The sequence below is a fragment of the Petaurus breviceps genome, unplaced genomic scaffold (assembly GCF_028583685.1).
Source record: "Petaurus breviceps papuanus isolate PSGF00001 unplaced genomic scaffold, PetGlider_PUasm1.0 90574, whole genome shotgun sequence".
In the NCBI taxonomy this organism is placed as follows: Eukaryota; Metazoa; Chordata; class Mammalia; order Diprotodontia; family Petauridae; genus Petaurus; species Petaurus breviceps.
The window spans coordinates 4,184,079-4,208,140 of NW_027187277.1; the positions used below are offsets into that span (position 1 = coordinate 4,184,079).

General features: G+C 40.1%; 1 protein-coding gene across 15 annotated transcripts in view; it reads left to right on the top strand.

Moving 5' to 3' along the window:
* The window catches only part of MAP7D2 (MAP7 domain containing 2), a 194,030-nt gene that overhangs the window by 123,119 nt on the left and 46,849 nt on the right, over nt 1-24,062 (top strand). For 10 of the 15 annotated variants that reach the window (XM_069063446.1, XM_069063439.1, XM_069063438.1 and 7 more), the window contains 2 exons: nt 22,217-22,337; nt 23,263-23,361. In XM_069063446.1, coding sequence (XP_068919547.1) covers nt 22,217-22,337; nt 23,263-23,361 — 220 coding nt within the window. Of the gene's footprint in view, nt 1-21,692; nt 21,898-22,216; nt 22,338-23,262; nt 23,362-23,456; nt 23,715-24,062 lie in introns of those variants that run through there. The other 5 variants (XM_069063447.1, XM_069063445.1, XM_069063449.1 and 2 more) reach the window with 4 other exon arrangements.

The following is a 24,062-nucleotide window of genomic DNA, read 5'->3' on the forward strand; positions in this document are numbered from 1 at the left end:
CTCCTCTCCTCTCCTCTCCTCTCCTCTCCTCTCTTCTCCTCTTCTCTCCTCTCCTTAGTGACTTCCAACTTTAGGCCTCTAAAGATTAGGGAACCATCTCTGGTCCAAATCATCAGTGAGCCAACTGCTGCTGCTGTTAGTTTTCGCTTGGGGAAAAACGTTTGGTGCTGAAAGTAATGTGACAATGTCAGACCTGGTAGGTCACCCTTTCAGGTTCTGCAGCCTTAACCAAGTCATCTCCAGTCTTCCTGATCTATATCTCACCACTGGACCCAGATGGCTCTGGAGGAGAAAGTGAGTTTGGTGACTCTGCACAGCCTTGCCTCACTTAAATCCAATTCACTTGCAAGTCATGCTATCACCTCCCTGATGCCCTGGTCCTCTTCAAGAATGAGGGACAAACAATAACAACAGTCCTCACCATTGAAGAAGGACTCTTTGAAATCAAGTCTACAGATGGGGATGTGGGATATCCATTTGGATGATGCCCACCTCTGTTTTCCTAGCCCTTACCTCTCCCAACCTCCAGTCTCAAATATCCAACTGCCCCTTAGATAGCTCCAACAGGATGTCTTAAACTCAAACATGTCTAAAATTGCTCATTATATCTTCCACCCCCTGCCTGCCCTCACCACCAGCCCTTTCCTATTACTATTTAGTGAATCAACATCTTTCCAGTTACCTGGGCTTACACCTTAGGTGCTATCCTTAACTGCTTAACCCCATAAATAATCAGTTACCAAGTCCGGTCATTTGTATCTTCATAAATTCCCTCTTATATGCCCTCTTCTCTCCTCACAGTGATGTCATTTTGATTCTCTTTGAGAATGAAGGACAACAAGAAATACTGCCACCATGCTGGGAGAGGCCCTCATCACCTCATGCTTGGACTATTGCTATAGCTGCCCTGCTCCATGGTGGCCCTCACTTAACTGTCATGTTGATCTTCCTGAAGCACACTTCTGACTCCTCCCTCCCCTTAATATACGCTAGTGTCTCCCTATTATTTCCAGGTTCAGATAGAAAATCCTCTGTGTTTGGCTTTTTAACCTGACCCCTTCCTGTCTTTTAAGTCACTTTAATTTCTTATTCTTCCACACCAAGGACTCTACAATTGAGGGATATTGACCTCCTCGCTGTTCCTCACATAAAATATTCCATTCCCTAAAACTCCCAGAGTTTTCACTGGCTTGTCCAACCATGCTTGGAACTTTCTCCCTCCTCATCGCTGCCTCTGGCTTTCTTCAACCTTCGGTTAAACTCCATCTTTCTTCTCCTAGAGAAACCTTTCCCAGTCTTCCTTAATACCTCTGAGATTATCTCCAATTTATTCTGTATGGATCTAATTTGAGCAGCTGGGTGGCACAGTAGATAGAGCACCAGGCCTAGACTCATCTTCCTGAGTTCAAATCTGACCTCAGACACTTACTATATGACTCTGGGCAAGTCACTTAACCCTGTTTGCCTCAGTTTCCTCATCTGTCAAATGAGCTGGAGAAGGAAATGACAAACCACTCCAGGATCTCTGCCAAGAAAACCCCAAATAGGGGGTCACAAAAAGTCAGACATGACTGGAAACAACTCAACAAAAATAATAAAAATATCTGTTTTATACTTAGTTGTTTGCATGCTGTGTCCCCCTGAGCTCCTTGAGAGCAGAGCACTGGGTTTTTTTTTTTGGGGGGGGGGTTGCCATTCTTTGAATTCCCAGTGCTTAGCAGAGTGCTGCCACATAGTAGACACTCAATAAAGGCTTGTGATTTTGACCTGTTCAGTAACATACTGGATCCCATGGAAAACCCAGGCCCCAGCTAAGAATAGTTTTTACATTTTAAAATACAAAAATACTTTATTTTAAAATGTAAAAACCATTCCTGCATGGAGAGGCCAAACAAAAGCAAGGGAAATATAGATTTGGCCTGGGCTGCAGTTTATCTAGTCCTGCTCTAAGAGATTCCTAATGTAATCACATTCTCAAATTCCCCTGGAGAACAATGCCCTGAGCCTGGTGGGTTACATTGTTTTGGTGGCTAGTTCCATGTGCATCCCCAAGATCCAAAAATTTCTTCCAGATTTCTTCAGTGGTAAGGAGCTAAACAAAAATATCAATCCTGATGAGGTTGTTACTTTTTATTTTGGGGGGAGGGAAGGCATGGCAATTGGGGTTAAGTGACTTGCCCAAGGTAACACGGCTAGTAAGTGTTAAGTGAGGCCGGATTTGAGCTAAGTTCCTCCTGACTCCAGGGCCGGTGCTCTATTCACTGTACCACCTAGCTGTCCCCAAGGTTGTTTCTTTATGGTACAGCTGTTCAAGCTACCATTTTGTTTGGGGAGAAACCTGAGAATGTTCAGCACTTGCAGCTATCGGATATCACTCCTCTTTCCCTCAGTATTGAAACTGTTGCTGGAGTTAAGGCATTAATGATCGAATGAAATACCACCATGCTCATTAAGCAGATAAACCACTTTTCTAACCATCCTGGTATGTTTATTCAGGTTTCGGAAGGTATGAGAGCACTAACAACCTACTTAGTAATTTTGAGCTCATAGGCATCCTCCCTGCTCTCCAGAGTGTTCCCCAGATTGAAGTGACCTTTGACATTAATGCAAATTACATCTTCAGTGTATCTCCTGTGGAGATCACAGGTAAAGAGAATTAGATTGCCAATATTAGTGACAAAGGCAAAGAAGACACTGAACACGTGGTCCAGGGAGCTGAGAAATCAGAGGCTAAAGCTAAGAAGCAGGGAGATATGTTTTCCAAGAACTCACTTGAATCTTGTGCTTTCAATATTAAAGCTTTAAGTGGAGAAACTGTAAGGCAAAATTGGTGAGGAAGACTAACAGAAAGTCCTTGACAGATGTAATGAAATAATCAGCTACCTCAGTAACAGCCAGACTGCTGTGAGAAGGAAGAATTTGAGCATTGGGAAAAAAGAATTGGAGAAGAACTGTAACCCCATCATTATTAAACTGTCAGAGGACCAGGAAGCATGCCTGGTGGATGCCGGTGGTGGAGCTTGAGCTTCCAGAGGCTCCTCTTCTGGACCCATCGTGGCCCAGGCTAACAGCATCAGAAGAGAAAGCATTGCACCGAGCTTTTCAAAAATGGAAAGACTCATATTGGTAGACAAGATAGGATGCAGTAGCAGTTTAAAAGTCACATTTGAGCTTTTGTGTAAATTCTAGGCATTTTTGAATACTTTGGTGCATGCAGAGGGAGAGAACTGAACAGCACTACACTTTATCAATGCTATAAATAAGTGGAATTAAAATTCTTGCCCTGGAGAAGAAAAGTCTATTTAAAACTAACATGGGTGGGAGGGGGGGGCAGCGATGTATTGCAAGGTTGAGAGCAGGAAGGAAGCAAGGATTTGTTATCTGACTCTGACCAAGTCACTTAACCCCTCGCTCTGCTTTAGTTTCCTCAGTTGTAAAATGGGGAAAATAATAGCACCCACCTCCCAGGATTGTTGTGAGGATCAAATGAGATATTTGTAAAGCACTTAGTACAGTGCTTGGCACATAGTATGTGCTTAATAAATGTTTATTCTTTCCTTCCTATAAAATACCTACTATGTGCTGGGCAAGGCAGGTAAGTGGTGAAGTGGATATGTACCTGGCCTGGAGTCAGGAAGATTCATCTTCTCAAGTTCAGATCTGGACTCAAAAGTGTATTAGCTGTGTGACCCTGGGCAAGTCACTTAACTCTGTTTGCCTCAGTTTCTTCATCTGCAAAATGAGCTGGAGAAGGAAATGACAAACCACTGCAGATTCTTTGCCAAGAAAACCCCAAAGGAGGTCATGAAGCACTGGACTGAAAAAATGACTGGGAAAGGTGCCAGGTATCATACTAATGCTTTGCTCTTCACAACCTTCCTGGGACAGAAGTGCTATTATTGTCTTCATTTTACAGTTGTGGCAAACAGAGATTAGGTGACTTGCCCAGGGTACTAAAGCTAATAAGGTTCTGAGGCAGGATTTGAACTTGACCCCAGACCCATTCCTCTAACCACTATACTACCAAGCCACCTATTAGGGGCAGTATGTGGGAAGTTACAGAGCTAAATGTAGGTTTGTTCTAAGGAAAAACTTAAAATCAGAACTGTCCAGAGATGGGATAGAATAGATGCTCTTTGTAGGTGGTGGGCTGGTGGGCCATCCTCAACTGGAGATCTTCAAGCAATGTATTAAGTAAGCATGTTGTTGGGGACATTGATGGGATTCTTGGTTGGGACTAGATGGTTTCTGAGGTTCATTACATCCCTGAGCATCTGTGCATCTATGATTCCCAACTCTCTTTCTTCCACAAGGTGGGAAAGGGTTAACCTGCTTGACAGTTTGTTTGTAGATACAAATAAAATAGAAGCCTGGGAAGTGTTTTCACCCCTTCATCGTGCAGAGGAGAGCTTGAGAACCTGGCTTTTCTGGTTGCATAGCAACCAAATGAAGAGCCAGCCCCTCTGTGCCACCTGCTCTCATTCCCAGAATCCCTGGGGAGGGAGGTATGTACCTGCAGTATTTTCCACACTCCTTTCTGGTGAACTAACCCTTCCCATATTTGACCTTGCACCATTTTTTTATTTTAAAAATTGAGTTAGAATGGAAAGATACAGCATTGCTTCCTTAGCCTCCTGATGCTGTGCTACTGAAACACAGCCAGTGGCCATTCAGGTGCAGGAATGGGGGCCCAGTCCTCTCCTTAGTAGGGTGAAGTGCTGGAGTTACCGTCATCTCTTCGGTGCTCTAGCTTTCCACTTACTCTCCCTTTCTGGCATCAGATGTATGGATGCCTTGATTTATACCCTCTTTTGTGCCCTTTGCCCTTGGCAGTGGGGAGACAGCTTTTACAGAGAGGAGTCACCTGAATCACAGCTCTTCATTTTGCTTTAAACCTTTTTGGACTGTATTTGTGATATTGTAATAATCACTTAATCTGATTTTGGTTTTTGTTGTTCAGTCTTTTCAGTCATGTCCAGCTTTTTTGTGACCCCATTTCAGGTTTTCTTGGTAAACATATGGAATGGTTTGCTGTTTCCTTCTACAGCTCATTTTACAGATGAGGAAACTGAGGCAAACAGGGTTAAATGACTTGCCCAGGGTCACACAGCTAATAAGCTTCTGAGGACAGATTTAAATTCAGGGCTTTCTGACTCCAGGCCTGCAGCTCTCTCCACTGTGCCACCAGTTAATCTGATAGGTGCATCCATTCTCGACCTCCCCTCAAGCCACCCAAGTCCTTCACATCTTGAAGGAATCTTTGGAAACCTTCTAAATTTCCTCATGGCATCTGTTTTGATATTTTTAGCATAATTTTTTAGCTTTTATAGCAAGGATTCTTAACAATATGTTTTTATTTAAACTTATATTCTTATTTTTTAGTTTCTGTACCAGGAGTTCTTAACCTTTTTTGTGTAATTGTCTGAAACCCACGGACCCTTCTCAGAATAATGTTTTCAAATGTACAAAATAAAAGATATATGATTTTAAAGAATTTATTCATTTATTTTTAGATTTCAACATTCACTTCCATAAGATTCTGAATTCCAGATTTTCTCCCCTTCTCTTCCCTCCCTCCACCACAAGATGGTGTGTAATTGGATATAGGCACTATATATGTGTATATATATATATATATATATGTATATTCATATTAAACCTATTTTCACATTAGTCATGTTGTAAAGAAGAATTAGAACCACGAGAAAGAAGAAACAAACAAAAAGTAGAAAGAAGGCAAATAATATGCTTCAATCTGCATTCAGACTCCATAGTTCTTTCTCTGGATGTGGATAACATTTTCCATCATGTGTCTTTTAGAATTGTCTTCGATCCTTGCATTGCTAAGAAGAGCTTAAGTCCGTCATCGCACAATGTGACTATTGCTGCGTACAATGTTCTCTTGATTCTGCTCCTTTCACTCAGCATCAGTTCATATAAGAAAAGACATATGATTATAAAGGAAACCAATTATATTGAAGTACAATTATCAACATATTCTAGAAACAAATTGAAGGGCCTAAGGTTAAGAATCCCTGAACTAGAACTTCCCCATCTCAGAGATCCCTTCCTATTAGAAAGAAAAAATAGTTAACAAGAACCACTTGGATGCTGAGACCACATCTGATGGTGCACGTACACATTCTGAATCCCTAGTCCTCTACTTTCTATGAAAAGGAGGGAAGAGTTTCCTTATCAGTCTTCTGGAACCAGGTTTAGTTGTTGAATTTAATCTGACTTCTGTTGCCAATTAGTCTTGCTTTGATTTATATTATTCTATTAAATATGTATATTATCTCTCTGATTCTGCTTTCTTCATTCTGCATCTGTTCACACAAGTTTTCCATGTTTGTCTGAATTCCTCACTTTCATTATTCCATTACATGCAAATACCATAATTTGTTTAGCCATTCCCTATTTAATGGGCACCAGTTTGTTTTGCCACTAAGAAAAAAAAAAGTACTGCTGGAAGTATTTTGGTATACATGAGACCTTCCTTTCTGTCACTGACCTCTTTTGGATATATTATCCACTTAGCTATTAGAGGTCTGGAGACCTGAAGGCTGAGGGTGTCTTTTCAAATTTGTGTTGAGGAGAGCGTGTATCTAGCTTTAGGATTAGAAGTGACCCCAGTTCCTTAGCAAGGTCTTTTCAACATTTCACTAACCTCATTTGTTATAGTGTTGGGGAGGAGACAGTCCAAATTGCTCAGCCTGCATAAAAGCTCACCGCACAAAGTGGTGAGCTCATTCTGTGCCCAGGGGGATGGAGGGAGGGTTCCTGTGAAGCTGCCATGGAGAATGGGTATTTTGGAAGGCTGGCCTCCGTTCTTCCTGGGAGGTTCCATTTGAAGAATATACTCAGGGGGCACTGCTTTGAGAGGCAGGTATGACTCGAAAATGATGTCAGAAGTTCATAACTGATCACACCTGATGCCTGCAACAGAATATGCAGTAACTATAACCTCGTGTAAGAGGCAGGGTAGCTTACAGAATTAAAGGTTGGCCTCACAATCAGAAAGACCTGGTTTCAGGTCCTACCTTTGTTACATTCTAGTACCCTTATTTTGTTGTTGTTTCAGTCATTTCAGTTGTGTCTGACTCTTCATGATTCCCTTTGGGGTTTTCTGGGTAATATTACTGAGATTTGCCATTTTCTTCTTCAGTTCATTTTACAAATGGGGAAACTGAGGCAAGCAGGGTTAAGTGACTATGTAACTGGTGTCTGAAGTCATATTTGAACTCAGATCTTCCAAACTTCAGACCCAGCACTCTATTTCCTGAGCCTTCTAGCTACCCAACCTCATTTTACTGATGAGGAAATAGAGGGCAAAGAAGGTAAGGACTTTGCCCAAGGTCATGCAGGGAGTCAAGGTAGAATTTGAACCCACATCCTTGGATTGCAGAACTAGTGTTCTTTCCACTGTGCCATGCTATATCTCTAGAGAAGAGTTGCCTTATAGTAAGAAAAAACTGGTTCTGAGTACCACCTTTGATACATCATGACCGTGTGACCCTAGGCAAGTAACCATAGTTCTTAGTACCCTTAAACGACACTATAAGATAATAAGCTGCAGAGTGTTTACTGGTCTTCATTGATAGTTTTTCTTCACTGGATGTCCCTTGTACCATTGAAACTAAAGAGTTCTCCCACATCTTCAACACCCCTTCCCTTCTTAAAAAAAAAAAGCCTGACTTGGAACCATCATTCCTCCTGGGCCATAGTACACCACTTCTCTGAAATGAGCTATCTCTGTCAAACAGGAGCTGCCCATCTGAGAGCAGGCTCTTATTAGGGGGTCATGGCACACGAGACCCTGTGCTGTGACTCTGCACAGTCTGGGCATTTTAATTTTATTCATCCATCTGTGTATTGAGGAAGAACATGATTCTGTCACTTTGCTAACAAATGATGGTTTATCATCTCATCATCAAAAAACTTTTTTGTCAGGGCCTAATTATGTGTGTGTCAACCTTATCTCATATTACCCCACTCCATGCATTCTGTGCTCCAGGCAAACTGGATTACTCTCTGTCTCCCAGGTGTTCCACTTGCTGACACTGTTGTCTGGGCCTAGAATGTCATGCCTTCCCTTCTCGTTCTACTCAAAAGGTGCCTTCTCTGTTAAGGCTTCCCTGATTCTTTCCTCACTCCCATTAATCAGTAATACTCTTGCCTCTTAGTCCTCACCTAGCACTTTGTTTCATGTTACTTTAATACATGTTCAATGTAATATTTTGTATTATATTCAATCTTATATTTATAAAAAGTATAATGTAATTATATAATAACAATCTCTGTTAGTATCTTAAATCCCCCTTGTTCAGTCATGTCTGACTCTTCATGACCCTATTTGGGGTTTTCTTAGCAAAAGTACTGGAGTGATTTGCCATTTCCTTCTCCAGCTAATTTTACAGCTGAGGAAACTGAGGCAAACAGGGTTAAATGACTTGCCCAGGGTCACATGGCTAATAAATGTCTGAGACTAGGTTTGAACTCAGGAAGAGGAGTTTGCCTGACTCCAGGTTAGGGGCTCTAACCACTTTCCCATCTAACTACCCTTATTCTGCTATTAGACTGTAAATTCTATGAGGGGACAGATTGGGTCTTATCTAAGCAATCTCCCTCAGGATCTAGCACAGTGCTCTGCACACAGTAGGACTTAGAGAAGTGCATTGAATTAAATAATTATAACACTTATATGTGTAAAAATTATTTATATAAAATGTAAACTCCTTGTGGGTAGGAACTATTTAATTTTTTGTCTTAGTGCCTCCAATGCCTAGCATAGTGCTAGTCAAATATTAATTGAGTTAGGTTGGTAAAATGTCATGAGAAAATTGTTGCCGGCCTGGAAAGGCATCTGGGATCACTTTCAGTCAAAATGGATACACCTTACCATAGCCCTGGCACATAGCAGGGGCTTAATAAATGCCTGTTGATTTATCGGTTGGTTGAAAGATAATCTTGTAATTTGTCAATGTTAATAAGCAGGAAAAAATATTTGCTCCCTTGGAAACACATGGTCTCTTTTTTTAATTACCTGTACACCAATACATTCTGATAATATGGGGTGACAAGGTTTTTTGGGGGGAAGATTAAAAAATAAAGTGTCTGATGAATTCAGATTTGATGATGATTAATTCCCATTCCTGCTCTGTCATTATTCCTGCTGTCTACCCACCTCCATCTGTTCTCACCCAATAGTATTCCATTACAATCACATACCACAATTTGCTTGGCCGTTCCCCATTTGATGGGTATCCCCTCAATTTCCAATTCTTTGCCACCACAAAAAGAGCTTCTATAAACATTTTTATACATACAAGTCCTTCTCCTTTTTCTTTGATCTCTTCCGGGTACAGATGTAGTAGTGGTATTGCTGGGTCAAAAGGTATGCACGTTTTTTTTTTTAGCCTTTAGGCATACTGAAACATATTCTTAACTCAAACTTTTTGTAAGATGAATTTTTTTTCTTAAAATTTTGATTACTGTACTATAATATAATTAGGTTCCTTTGCAATACTATGTATATTTATTTAAAAATATAATTCTGAGAAGAGATAGATACTTCACTAGATTGCTGTAGCAGCAAGCACCCCAAGCGTCCTCAGGGTTTGCAGCTACCACAGGTTCTTGGATCTGCTTTGTTAAAGGAAAGCAACTCAAAATGGGTTAACAAGCTTACTTTAATCAGTCAGACATATATCGTTTACCTTGTTCAGGAGAAAAGGTCAGCACCCTGAACCTCAAAGTATACAGGCATAATTATCAAGACAGAAACATCAAGTAGACAGATTTCCAAACTGTCCAACCATTACATCCATACCCAGTCAACATCTGGGTTTCCAAGTTCTGGGTTTTTCAAAGCCGGGGGACTCTCAACAACGGCTTCCCAGAATCCAGATCAGATCACAGAACACTTCTCAAAGTGAGTCCCAAAAACAAAGCTACACATCAGGGCTTATATAGCCTTCTCCTGGCTCAGAGAATGTAACAACCTTATTGACTCACTGGCCAATCAAGAAGTATCTACTGAAAAACAAGCCTCCCCCACCCCAGGCATCAGGTGCACATTAGCCTAGGGGCAGGGAAGATCTTTAAAATTTACATTCTTATTACAATTGCCAAGGGTAGTGGTGTGGGGGTCCATGACATAAAGAAGATTAAGAACTTCTGATTTAGGGGATCAGGCAAGTATACATAGGAATCTCTGCTGCCCTGAGACTAGAAAGATGAAGCACCCAAGAGGCAGAGATGAGGACCAAGTCATGCATTCCAGGCATGAGGGATGTCTGGTGATCCCCTTTGACTTTGACTCAGGACTGAGAACCACTGAAAACCAGATGAAGATGAAATAGACCAGAGAGGTGGGTTGGACTCAGAGTATGGGAGGCTATAAGTCCAGACTAAAGAACTTGTATCTTACCTTTCAAGCAATGGGAAAACACTTAAGATTTTCTTTGTTCAGAGGACTGATGTGGTCGCTTATTTTGGTAGCTATGTGAAGGATCAGTTGAGGAGGAGAGACTGGCAGTAGGATGAGACCATCCGATGGATGAAAGGATTGCTTCATTAGCAGTCAGGACCCAGTGGAGGTTAGATAAGTGGATCTGTGCTGGGACCAGGTCTGCATTAATTGTTTTACTTATGTTAATAGCATTCAGCAATTCAGGAGCAGGAGCAGAGACAGCAGGGATGGGACAGACCTAAGGGGTTTGAGGATTAGTAGAATGTGAACATGTGTTGGGAGGATAAGAAGGCAAGGAATCCTAGGAGAGTGCCCAGTGTTTTATTCAGCTGATTGACTATAGGGTTAAGGTTGTAAAGGGAAGAAAGCAAGGCCAGAATAATTCTCAGAATACTTAGATGATACAGGAGATAGAACTTCTGGTCTGGAGTTAAGGAGACCCGAGTTCAAATTTGGCCTCAGAAACTTACTAGTTTGGATGATGATAGTCAAATCACTTAAGCTCTGTGTGCCTCAGTTTCCTCATTTGTAAAATGGGGATGATAATGATAGCACCTGCCTCCCAGAGTTGTGAGAATCAAATAAGTTAATTGCAAAGCAACTACCAAACACATTTAAATAATGCTTACTATGTGCTGTGCTCTGTGTGTGTGATCTGTAAATGTGATTTCTAAACCACCAAAAGTGATCTCTGAGATATCATGGGAGAGGTGATAAAAGAATGAATATAAGATAATGGTCCGGTTCTTTAAAAGTCAGCCAGTCTACAAGCATTTATGAAGTGCATATTGTATGCCAAGCTCTATGCTAAGCACTGGGGTTGCAAAGAAAGGCAGAAAATAGTTTTTACTCTTAAGAAGTTCAAAGTCTAAAGGAATAAAGGTAGATTTTACAAATTAAAAACTAATGAGCTTGATGTTTATCACTGGCAAAATTCCATAACATATACAATATATGTAATATATAATATATACCTTTTATATAATATAATATATAATATCTTTTATATTTACATCATCATTTTCAAATATAACCCTCTCCTATGCCCTACACAGAAAGTCACCCATTGTTACAAAGAATTTTTAAAAGAAGAAAAAAGTGCACGTTATTAAATGGATAGTTTTGTAAGCACTTAAAAAGGGAAGCAGTGATCACTAGGAACCATCAAGAGTTCACTAAGAATGAGTCTTTGACAAAGCTTCTAGACTACTAGGTTAAAAAAAAATGCTGTAGACAAAGTTATATCAGGATTTCAGGAAGATTTTTCACAAAATTTCTCAGAGTTCTCACAGATACATGTGTGAGGTAGATATTACTAGTACAATTACTATATTTATAACTACCTACATGAATGGTGTTCAATCTGCAGAGAAGATTCTCTAGTAACATGCAAAAGTGCTGGTCCCCAGGATGTGCTGGAGGTAGCTGCTGCTTATTTCTGAAAGCCAAGTTGTAAAGTGTTCAGTGTGACCATTTATAATTTGGAAACTGGTAAGAGCTACGCCTCAGGGCTTGATTTATTGTTTTGCTGATTATCTAAAATTTTAAAGGTAGTGGAAAAAATGTTGATAATACAGATTAAGCTTTAAAAGGGTTACTCTCTTTTTGGAGAGCTGCTTGTTAAATATTTAGCAGCACAACCCTGGTTAATTCTGTCTTCTGCTCTCTGTGTTCTCTCTTGCTCTCTCTCTCTCTCAATTTTATTTTTTTCTTCTTTTTTCCTTTTTTCAAATAAATTTTATTTCCACCCAATTACATGTTATAATAATTTTAAAAACATTTTTTAAGTTTTGAATTCTAAATTCATAGCAGTACCTTTAGTGTGGTAGCAAAAAAAAAATCTGGAAATAAATTGGAGTAACATCTGTTGAGAATGGCTGAATAAATTTTAGTATGTGAATGTAATTGAGAATTATTGTGTAGTAAGAAATGGTGAATATCAGGAACTCAGAAAAAAATTAAGAAGAATACTGAATCATGAAAATAATGGTACTCTGAAAATAGTACTGATTTGGTATCCAAGGACTTGAGTTTTTGAACCTTTCTGGTTCAACCAATTTACTCCCTGTATGATCTTGGGGAAGTTTCTTTACTCTTTCTGGGCTTCAGTTTTGTCTCCTGTGAAATAAAGGGGTTGGGATAGATAATATTAGCTCTAAATCTGTGACTCTGATATACCTTTTGATATATGATAGCGAAAAGAACACAAAGGTGAAACCAATGCTATATATTTAGGATGGCCATTCTTGGCCACTGATGAAGCAATGTGTCTTCTTTCTCTTTTTTTTGGAGAGGTGGAAGATTGTGGGTGCAGTGGGTTATGTGCACTGTCTGATGTGGTTTCTATTTTGGTTCATTTTGCTTTATTATTTTTCTTTATTAACAAGGGAAATCTCAGGGAGAGGACAGGGCTGTGTCCAGAAATGCCTACATCTTACAAACAGAAGAAATCAATAAAATGTTAATTTTTCTAAAAGATTAAAGGACAGTTCGTGTGAAAAAAAGAAGGGATTTTAGTGATCTGTATGTCTTCAATTGTTTAAAGGACTGTCATATGGAAGGAGGATTAGACTTAATCCATTTAACTCCAGAGGGAAAAACTCAGATCATTTGGCAAAAGTTATAGGAAGGTTAAAACAGAAGGTAGAGTTTAGCTTCATATAATGAAAACATTTGTAAAAATGTTAGCCATGATTACCGTATTTTTGTTGCAAGAAATTGATTTTTATTTTTTTCCAATGGAAGGGGAGGGGGAAAGGTAGCCAAAAATAGAAAAGAGAGCTAGAAAAAGAAAAGATCATTAAGGCATCTGTTTTAAAAAGGAAGAGAAGAGAGCAGAAGGCAGGACAGGAAGAAGTGCAAACCAAGACTGCTTTCGTGGATATTATAGAATAAATTCATGAATTGGGAAGGCAGTTATGTTAGATGACCTTTAAAGTCTCCTTCAGCACTGACAATTTGTGATTTCAGTGTTTCCATGAAAAAGTAAGTTTTAACATCCAAGCGACAGACTTAGAAATTAATCCAACACTTGGATTAGATGAAGACACAAACATAAACGTCAGAAGCCAGCAAAGTCTTGGTAGAGGGATAAGTAGTCCTTACAATCAGGATCACTCTTACTATCTTTGTATAAATGTCCATTAACAAGAAGATTCTTTTGTACATTTGTACAGTGGGCCAGGGATGGCAACCTAAGTCTATATTTATCGTGAAAAATGTTCTATTGCTACTTTACTGATGCATTTTCTTTTTTTTTTTTTTTGGTAAAAGTTTACCTTGTTTTTATTACATTTTGATTTAACACAGCAGACTAACATAAATTTACAAAACATGTCCTGAAACAATTAAGGAAAACAACAATCAAGAGGAAGAGCAACTGCAGGTACATGCAACTGTTTGTTAAAAGCCAAGAAAATGGAAGGCCTTTGCTTTGAAGTAGTTATGCCACCTGGCTGACCTGTAAAAGTAAAATACATCCGTTTAATCTCATGAGCTATGGTTTTTAATTGGCTATAGACTGACAGAATACCTTGAACCCGAAGTAAATTTTCTAGGCACCCACTCAGGCTTTAATTCTCTCTACGTGGTATAGACAGATGGGTAAACTGAAGCCTAAGAAAGGTGAAATGACCTGCCTGCCCATTGTGATGAATTAATAAGCATCAGCTCCAAGAACTTGAACTCAGTTCTTTTGAGAGTATTTCTTTTCTTTTTCCCAACAATACCTTTTTATGTTGAGCACAAAAAATGAGACACAGGTGCCTTTACTGAAGAAGGGAGTTTTCTGATACTGAAGCAATGATAATTAATGATAGTAATGATAATTAATAATAGCTAACATTTATATAACTTCTGCTATATACTAAGTACTTTACAAATATTATCTCCTGTGATCCTTATGACAATCCTGGAGGTAAGTGCTGTAATTATCCCCATTTTACAGGTGAGGAAACTGAGTTAAGTGACTTGCCTGGCTAGTAAAGTCAGATTTGAATTCAGGTTCTTCTGACTCCAGACCCAGCACTCTATCACTGTGCCACCTAATTTGCCTCTACTAGATCTGGCTTTGGAGAACCTTTGAATCTTTCCTATCTATTATATCAATGATCTTTTTCAAATCATTTCACCTCACCCTCAGTTTTCTTATCTGTAAAATCAGGGGCTTAGACTAGAGGGTCTGTAAAGCCCTATTAACATCTAATAAAATTTTTCTGATTCTTCAACCTTAGAACTCTCAAATTCAAAATGTCCCAAACACAATTTATTATCTTTTCCCCAAACTCCATCCCTTTTCCATACTAACATGAGTTTTCTTCTGGGCACCATCATACTTTTAGTCACCCCATTCACAACATTTGAGCCATTCCTATCGCTTCTTTCTGCCTCATTCCCCAGATCCAATTATTTGCCAAGTTTTGTTGACATATATATATATATATATATATATATATATATATATATATATATATATATTGCCATATATCTCTTGAATCTGCCTTCTCATCTCCACCCACAGACCCCCATGCTAGTTCAGGGCCATCACTTCCTCGTGCCTGGATTATAGCCTAGCAATTGGTCTCTTGTGTCAATTTCCTTTCCTTCCCATCTATCTTCCATACAAATGCCAAAGTTGAATTGCTAAAACACAGGTTTGACCATGTTAGTCCAATGCTGAAGAAGCCTGAGTGACTCTGTTACATCTAGGATCAAATACAAACTCCTGGCATTTAAAGTCCATCACAACCTGACTCTAACCTACCTTTCAGTCTTATTACATATTATTTCCTTTCATGAATTTTTGATCTAGAGCTTAGCGCAATGCCTGGTAATAGTAGGTACTTAATAAATGTTGATGGATTGATTGATCGATCCATCCACCCAGACTGGTCTTCTTAATGTTCCTAACACTTAGAAGATATTCCATCTCCCATCTCCATTTCTTTTTGCACAGACTGTCCCTCATTCTTGAAATTCATTCATTCATTGTCCCTCATTCTTGAAATTCATTCATTCCTTGTTTCTGCCTCTTAGGATTCCTAGTTTCCTTCAAAGCTCAAATGTCACCTTCCCCATATGAAGCCTTTTCTGGTTTTTCTGTCTGCTGCTTCTTCCCACCCCCTGTCCTCTTCCAGTTAGCTGCTAGCTGGTCCTGGCCACATCATTCAAAACCATCCCCTGTGCTGATGATAATGCCATAGGTTGCCTCTCCCTGCTCTGCAGTGAAGAGTCAAACCATACCCATCAGCCAGCCTGGGATCCCAACGATTCTTTTCTCCCAGAGTTGTTGACAATTCTCATAAGTATTATGGTTGAATTCCTGGAAGAAGGTCCTTCTATTCCTTCTTCTTCCTTTATTCCCGAACACAAGTGTTACAGGCTTCAGTCACTCTGCAGTAGGGGAGACTTCCCACAATCCTTTGCCTGCCTCCAATTCTGATCTACAAGCATGATGTCCCAGGGGTAAAGTGGTAAGGAAAGGGAAGTTTCTTAATTCAACCTAAAGCCTGAACGTTTTTACTGAGACTGTCTCAGTCAGGTAGTTTCTAGTCCATGTTTTATTGTTACATCCCCATGGGAAATGAGTCTGGATGCCAACTCTTTCTCTTGAAATCTCCAAATATTAACTTCCAAAACCAAAAGCTGATGAATTAGTTAATAGGGTGTAATAGTGTACTTAGACCAGAGAACTAAAAGAAAAAACATCTCTCTCTCTCTTTTTTTTTTAATCACCTGTCTCATGAGACATTCAGCCTCTCAGGAAGAAGCAGTCTTGAAAGAGCTGGAGACGTGCAGAATGCATGCTTCTCTCCATTGTTTTTTAGTCATTTACTCAGTTATGTCCAACCCTTCATGACCCCATTTGGAGTTTTCTTGGCAAAGCTACTGCAGTGTTTTGCCATTTCCATCTTTAACTTACTTTCAAATGAGGAAACTGAGCCAAACAGGGTTAACTGAATTGACTGGGGTGACACAGCTAGTAAGTGTCTGAGACTGGATTTGAACTCAAGTTTTCCTGACTCCAGGCTAGGCACTATATCCTCTGTGCTACCTAGCTGCCCTTTATTTCCCTTAGCTATCAACTAAAAAAGATGAAATCCAAACATCCATGAAGGGGCTTCAGCTGTTTCCTCTGCAAAAATGACAGTATTGGACTACCTCAGGAGTCCACGGACTTTGGGAGTCCAGGGATAGATTTCAAGGGTATGTGAATTTAAATGAAAAATACATCTTTAGGGAGGAAATGAATTTTTGTTTTCACTAACATTTACTGAAATTGAAAATTTTCTTCAATTATTTAAAAACATTACTTTGAGGAAGGGTCCATAGCCCTCATCAGACTGCCCAGGGGATCCATGATACAAAGTGCCTAAATGATCTCGTGTCCCTTCCAGCTTTGATATTCTACAATTATATCACTTTCATTTTAAAAAGCATCTTGAAAGCTAATATGGATAAAGGAAACAGACTTAATCCTTTCCAGCCCTGTTAGTCTATAATTTTATGTTCTATTCCTTTGGCTGAATAGAATAATCACAATAGTAGCATGTGTATGGGGGCAGCTGGGTGGCTCAGTGTATTGAGTGCTGGGCCTGGAGTCAGGAAGACCCGAGTTCAAATCTTGCCTCAGAAACTTACTAATTGTGTCACCCTTGGCAAGTCATTTAACCCTCTTTGCCTCAGTTTCCTCATCTGTAAAATGAGCTGGAGAAGGAAATGGTAAACCACTCCAGTATCTTTGTCATGAAAACCCCAAATGGGATCACAAAGAGTTAAACATAACTGAACAGTAATAAAAGCATTTATGTAGTGCTTTAAAGTTTGCAAACATTTTACATGTACCATCTCATTTGATCCTCACAACAACCCTGGGAGGCAAGTGCTATTTTTATCCTCATTTTAAAGTTGAGGAGGTAGAAACATGACCTCTGTGCGACTCTGGCTCCCACCACCTCCACTTTGTGTAAAATGGGACTCTGAACAAACTTTGGAGCTACAGAACCCACAAAATGACACAGAGAAGTTAACCTCCTGCTGAGGAAAGCCCTGCAGGCTGTCAGAAATCAGCCAGTGCAGTGCTCTGGGAGCCAAGCCCAGCTCCACAACAAGGTTTTAGCCCCAGGGCAGGCCTGACAATCACAGGCTGGAGGGACTCCAGATCAGCAGCAGCTGTGGAGATCCAGAATTATCAACACATAGATGCTAAGGACAAAGTGAAAGGTCAGTGCAGTGTGGACCTTGGGATCCAGTAATTTGAGAGTGCGGTCGGCATTTGCCCCTGGGCAAGAAGAGGGTAAGTCGCAGGGGCTGTGGAGCCACAGCCACATGTCAGCTTCAGCTCCTGGCCTGCAGAGTGTAGGGGGACCAAGCAACCAGTCTGAGGGGTAATCACTCTTGCTTTAACCTTCTTGGACCTGGATTGCCCTCTAGGGTGGAGGACCTGGGGTGCGTGACCAGCTTAACAGACTGTATGGAAGCTTCAGAGAGGGCACCCAACTAAAACCTCCAGCAGCTGAGAAAACCCCAGCATTTGGAATGAAACTCCCCGCTCTGGTGGCAGAGTCCTACTGTGGCAAAAAGCCCAAAAGTCAAGTAATTGAGTGGCAAAATGACCAGGCAAAGGAAGCAAACAAAGCAAAGCAATCCACCATTAGAATCCTATTTTGGGGACAAAAAGGAGCAAAGCATGGAACAGGAGGAAGACAGTGAAGTCAGAACTCCTGCATCAAAAGCTTCAAAGAAAAATACAAGCTGCTTACAAGCCATAGAGGACCTTAAAAAGCAGGTAAGAAAAGTGGAGGAAAAATTGGGAAGAGAAATGAGAACGATGCAAGAAAATTATGAAATGAGAGTCAATAGCCTGACTGAGGAAAATAACACCTTAAAAAAACAGACTAACTTAAATGGCAAAAGAAGTTCAAAAAGACAATGAGGAGAAGAATGCCTTAAAAAGCTGAATTTGCCAGATGGAAAAAGAATCTCAAAAGCTCACTGAGGAGAATCATTCCTTCAGAATTAGATTGGAGCAAATGGAAGATAGTGACTTTATGAGAAATCAACATACTATTAAACAGATCCAAACAAATGAAAGAATAGAAGGCAATGTGAAACATCTCACTGGAAAAACCACTAACCTGGAAAATAGGTCCAGGAGAGATAATTTAAAAATTATTGGACTACCTGAAAGCCATGATCAAAGAAAGAACCTAGAAACCATCCTCCAAGAAATTCTCAAGGAAAACTGCCCTGATGTTTTAGAATCAGAGGGCAAAACAGAGGTTGAAAGAATCCACCAATCACCCCCTGAAAAAGATCCCAAAAAGAAAACTCCTAGGAATATTATAGCCAGGTTCTGAAATTCCCAGATCAAGGAGAGAATATTACAAGCAGCCAGGAAGAAACAATTTGAATATTGTGGAAACACAATCAGGATAACTCAGGATCTGGCAGCTTCTACACTGAGGGATCAAAGGGCTTAGAATATGATATTCCAAAGGGCAAAGGAGCTGGGATTAAAACCAAGAATCACCTACCCAGCAAAACTGAGTATCATGTTTCAGGGGAAAATATGGTCATTCAGTGGAATAGAGGACTTTCAAGCATTCTTGATGAAAAAAACAGAGTCAAATAGAAAATATGACATTCACATACAAGAAGCAAGAGAAGCATGAGAAGGTAAACAGGGAAAAGAAATCATAAGGAACTTATCAAAGTTGAACTATTAACATTCCTACATGGAAAAACAATAATTGCAACTGATGAAACTTTTCTCAGTTTGGAAATAGTTGAAGGGAATAGAAATATACATATATGTCTATATCGGAGGGTATATGGGCATTTGAAGACATATGTAAATGTATATATATATGTTTACAGGTATATGTAGATAGAGGGCACAGGACCAATTTAATAGGAAGTGATGATACTTAAAAGGTGAAATTAAGAGGTGAGGGAGGAATATAATGAGAGGAGATGGGGAGAGAGAGAATGGGGTAAATTCTCTCATATAGAAGAGGCAAGGGAAAATAACTACAATGGAGGGGAAGAATAAGAAGGCAAAAGGGAATGGGTCAACCTTATTCTCATTGAATTTGGCTCGGGGAGGGAATGAAATACACACTAAATAGGGTATCTCACCCTACAAGAGAGTAGGGGGGAAGGGGATGAGAGGGAGGATGATGGAAGGGAGGGCAGGCTGGTGGGAGAAGGAACTTGGAAGCACCCATTTTTGAAAAGGGATGGAATCAAAGTAGAGAATGGAACAAGTTCGGGATGGGATAGGAGGGAGGGAAATATTGTCAGTCTTTTACAATATATCTACTATGTTAATGTTTTGCATTAGCTACACATGTACAACCTATATTGAACTGCTTATGTTCCCAGTAAGGGTAGGAAGGGTGGGTTACAAGGGAGGAAGGGAATAAATCTGGAATTCAAAGTTTTAAAATCAAATGTTAAAAAATATATACTATTACTAATACTATTTTACATGTAATTGGGAAATAAGTTATACAGGCACTGGGGCATAGAGATCCACCATGCCCTACTGGAAAAGCTGAAGGGAGTATGGGAGAAGATATGAGAGAGAGCAGATTGGAGGAGGGGATACCCTGTGGGAGTGCTATTTTGGGGTGGTGGGTAGGGGAAAAATGGGGAGAAAATTTGTAACTCAAAATCTGGCAGAAATGAATGATGTAAATCAGAAGTTAGTAAAGCATTTGAAAAATGGAAAAAAATAAAGTTGAGGAAACTAAAGAAGATTAAGTGGTTAAGTGACTTACCCACAGTAACATAGCTAGGAAGGTAGGATTTGAACTTCTGTCTTCCTGACTCTATCCACTGATTGTTGTTCAATCATTTGTTTCAGTTGTGTACAAGTCTTTGTGACCTCATTTGAGGTTTTATTGGCAAAGATACTGGAGTGGCTTGCTATTTCCTTCTCCAGCCCATTTTTCAGATGAGTAAACCACAACAAACAGGGTTAAGTGACTTGCCCAGGGTCACACAGCTAATAAGCTTCTGAGTCCAGATTTGAACTCGAGAAGATGAATTCTCCTGACTCCAGGCCCAGCACTGCACCACCTAGCTGCCATATCTACCAAACTACCTAGCTAACATAAGGTTGTTTTGAAGATTTTGTTAGCTTTTCCCCCCTCTCCAGTTAACAAAATAGAAATATCATTTTTCTAGTCTGACTTTTGGAGTCATGCTTGATTTATACATTGTGCACGGTCCCTGGAAAGCTCCAGGCTTTGGTTTATCATGTCTCTGGGATGGCGGAGCAGTCGAAGTTACTTTTTCTCTTGCCCCAGTCCCAAACCTGGCACCGGAAGAGAATTGAGTATTTGCAGTGTCATTTGTGGAAGGAGGCAGGGCTGGCTTGTGTAATTAGGACACAGCTTTTGTGAGCCACACAGGGAAATGCTTCCAGCTCCTGAGCTCTCCTCTTCCAGGGCTTTCCCAAGGTAACAGTGGGATGGGATCATTTTCTGCTGCATGATTGCTATATTTTTGACTTGAGAGTAAAAAAAAAATGTTTATTCTCTTATTTTAATTTCTGAGCTGTCTGTTGATTTTTCCTTCTCTGCACAGGTGGGTAGTTTGGATTTGTGTGGAATTTGTCAGCTGGGCTGTGTAAAAATAGGATGGTTAGGGGAGGCCAGGTGGCCCCAGTGTTGGGATGACCTGGGGATCAAATCTGGGCTCAGATACTTAGCACCACACCCAGAAATAACTGGCTGTGTAACCTTGAGCAAGTTACTTGACCCCAATTGCTTTAAAAAAAAAAATAGGATGGTTATCTTTGGGTGCTTTGTTCTAGGTGGTGGGAGGTGGGGGTTAGAGATGATGAGTTTTAAAGTATAAAAAATTAACCCTTGACAAGTAAACATGAAGCATGTCCTACAGAATGTAGTAGATAGTAGTCACTTTCCATTTTGATCTTTTGTAAAGCAGATTTCTCCTTTACAGAATGGATTCACTTTCTTCATCTCATAAAAGTTCTTATCAAGGTCATAAAAACTCCCTATGTGGTAGGAATTTGGGGGAGCAACATTTTTTTTTTTTCTGTATCCTCTAAATCAAAATAAAACGTGGTTTGGTTTTGCTTGCTTTTTTTCTGGAACCAGCCATTGATTGGTGTTCTAGTAATTCAACTCTCCTGCCTCTGAGTGCATCAGAGACATCCTCATCCACCTACCCCCAGCTGTGGGCTGCTTCAGTGCTTGGGGATGGTTTGGTGTAGGCAAGAAGGAGTTAATGCTTGTCAAGCATTATTCTTAAATAAATTAAGGCCAGAGCTGCTCAGTGGCAGTTTCCCCCAGAGGGACTAGATGTTCAGCAGCGATACAAGCTCTGGGTTATTTACTTAGGCCTTTCTCTTGACCTCGGGGTTCTGCAGACAAAAGAAAGGGCTCTCTTTGGAGGTAGGTAGCTTTAATACTGACAGTTTCTCTGAGTTGGTCCTTTGCCATAGATTCCTTTTGATTCAGCTCTCCAGGGTATCCATCTGCGGTGAGCCAAGAAAAGACCATTCTCCTCCTTCCTTAAGCATTAAGAACAGCTAGCCAGAGGAGAGGAGAGGAGTTTTGCTTTTCATCTTCTCTTCCTTACCCCAGCAATACCTTCCTCCTCTCCTCTCTGCACTGCCCCCCCTTTTACACACACCACACACACACACACACACACACACACACACACACACACACACCCCTTGACTAATATATTATTACATCAACTTCTCAGCAACGCCTAGAAGCCATGATGCGGAGGTCCCTGGAGCGAGCACAGCAGCTGGAGCACAAGCAAAAGCGGTGGTCCTGGGGAGGAGCGCTGGCTTCCAGCTCGGGCTCTTCAGAAAGGGATGGTGAGTGAAGCCGGCTGGCTTGTCTGCATTGCAGATCCTGCAGAATGGAACCACCCGACAGCAACAGCATGGTTGCTGGGGCATTTTCCACTGCTGGGCTCTCCTCTCTCAGCATGTGGAAGCTTTGCAGTTGCTAAACTTGCAGGAATTGCTGTAGAGGTTAATTCATGGGAAGGTGGGGCACTCGTTCTTAAGGGTTTGTTGTTTTTTTTTTCTTAAATATGGCTCATACATCAGAGATCACAGATAATTGTTGTTACAGAATGTTTTAAGTAACTACTTTTACAAGCAAGAGAAATCAATTCAGGCTGGTAAACATGAGGCTATGGATATTTTTCATGACTAGGGTATCAGGCAACAAAAAAAAATTTAAGTGCATACTATGTGCCAGACACTGAGCCATTAAAAATTCATAGCAGCATTTGTCATTTATAAAGGGATTTTTTTTCTCCCTTGTCCTTAATTTTTGTTGCTCTTTTAGTTGTGTTTCAAAGCAAAATGGTTTGTGTAATTATTTAGTTTATGTTAGCTTTCAAGTTTCCAAGACATAATCTTAATTTCTTTATAAAGATGGTCATCTTTAAAGGTAGCTTTTTTAAATGAGACATGACTGCATTTTAAAATGCTTGTCTCTTTGAATAATAAAGTTACTATTCTTTTTATGAATAAACTAAATGCATTGTTTAGGTCTTTCTGGAGTGGGCATGTTTAACTGTTGACTGTACATTGTATGAACTATGCTGTTTGTTTGTGTTATATTCCAGTAGAAGGGGAAAAAAATCTTTTTTTTTTTTAATTAAAAGCCAGCAACCTCTTTCACTTTTTCTAAAAGCTCTAGTAAACTATTTTTTAAGAACCAAAAGCGATGAAATAAAAACAACACTGTATTTTTCACCTCTCTTTGCTCTGATTTTCTGCTGTGTAGGTGAATCAGAAAATACCCCACCCCCTCTTCTAGGTTCAGTGGCCAGCACCCTTCCTCCAGACCCTGTGACCTCTGCTGCTGCTACTGATGACTCCAATGGTATTTCAGAGCATCACAGTACCATGGTGTTTTGTGATAACTATTCCCAATCACTTTAATTCGTCCACCAACTTCATCTGTCTTAACACCCCTTTTAAATGTACATCTTCATCTAATGCTGTGTAACTTTTTTTTTGTAGAGCTATGATTCACGCATATGTTGTCTTCTATTGTTTCGTCATAGTGATGTCAATTCATGCCTACATCTTCCTTGGGTGAAGTGAATACATCTCATACTTAGCTCCCACTCACTCCAGACTCAAACAGCTCAGGAAATTCATTGACTTGGTGTGGATATTGTTTGAGCCTGTCCTAGGCAAATCTTTTGAGTAGCCTCTACAGAAAATGCCGAGGTTAACCTACATGTCATTATTTCCATTTAGAGAACATTTCACTTGTGTAAAATGTTTAATGGGGGGTACCTGAGCTCTGTCTGTGTCACTTAAATAGATTTTGGCAGTAGGTATGGCATAAAGGATGATGAGGGAATCTTATCAATAGAAATGCTGTTGGAAGCCTACAAATTCATATTCTGGATTTGTCCTTGGTTTCAGGACAAATCTGTCTGGTAGGCATTTGGTTTTAAATAAAGGGCTGACAGATTACATTGTCTAGAACAGGGATGAGAGCTATCATACCTTGTTTCTTTCCATTTAAAGAGCATCTTTAGAAATGGGAGTATACTGGCTGCTGATAAAAAG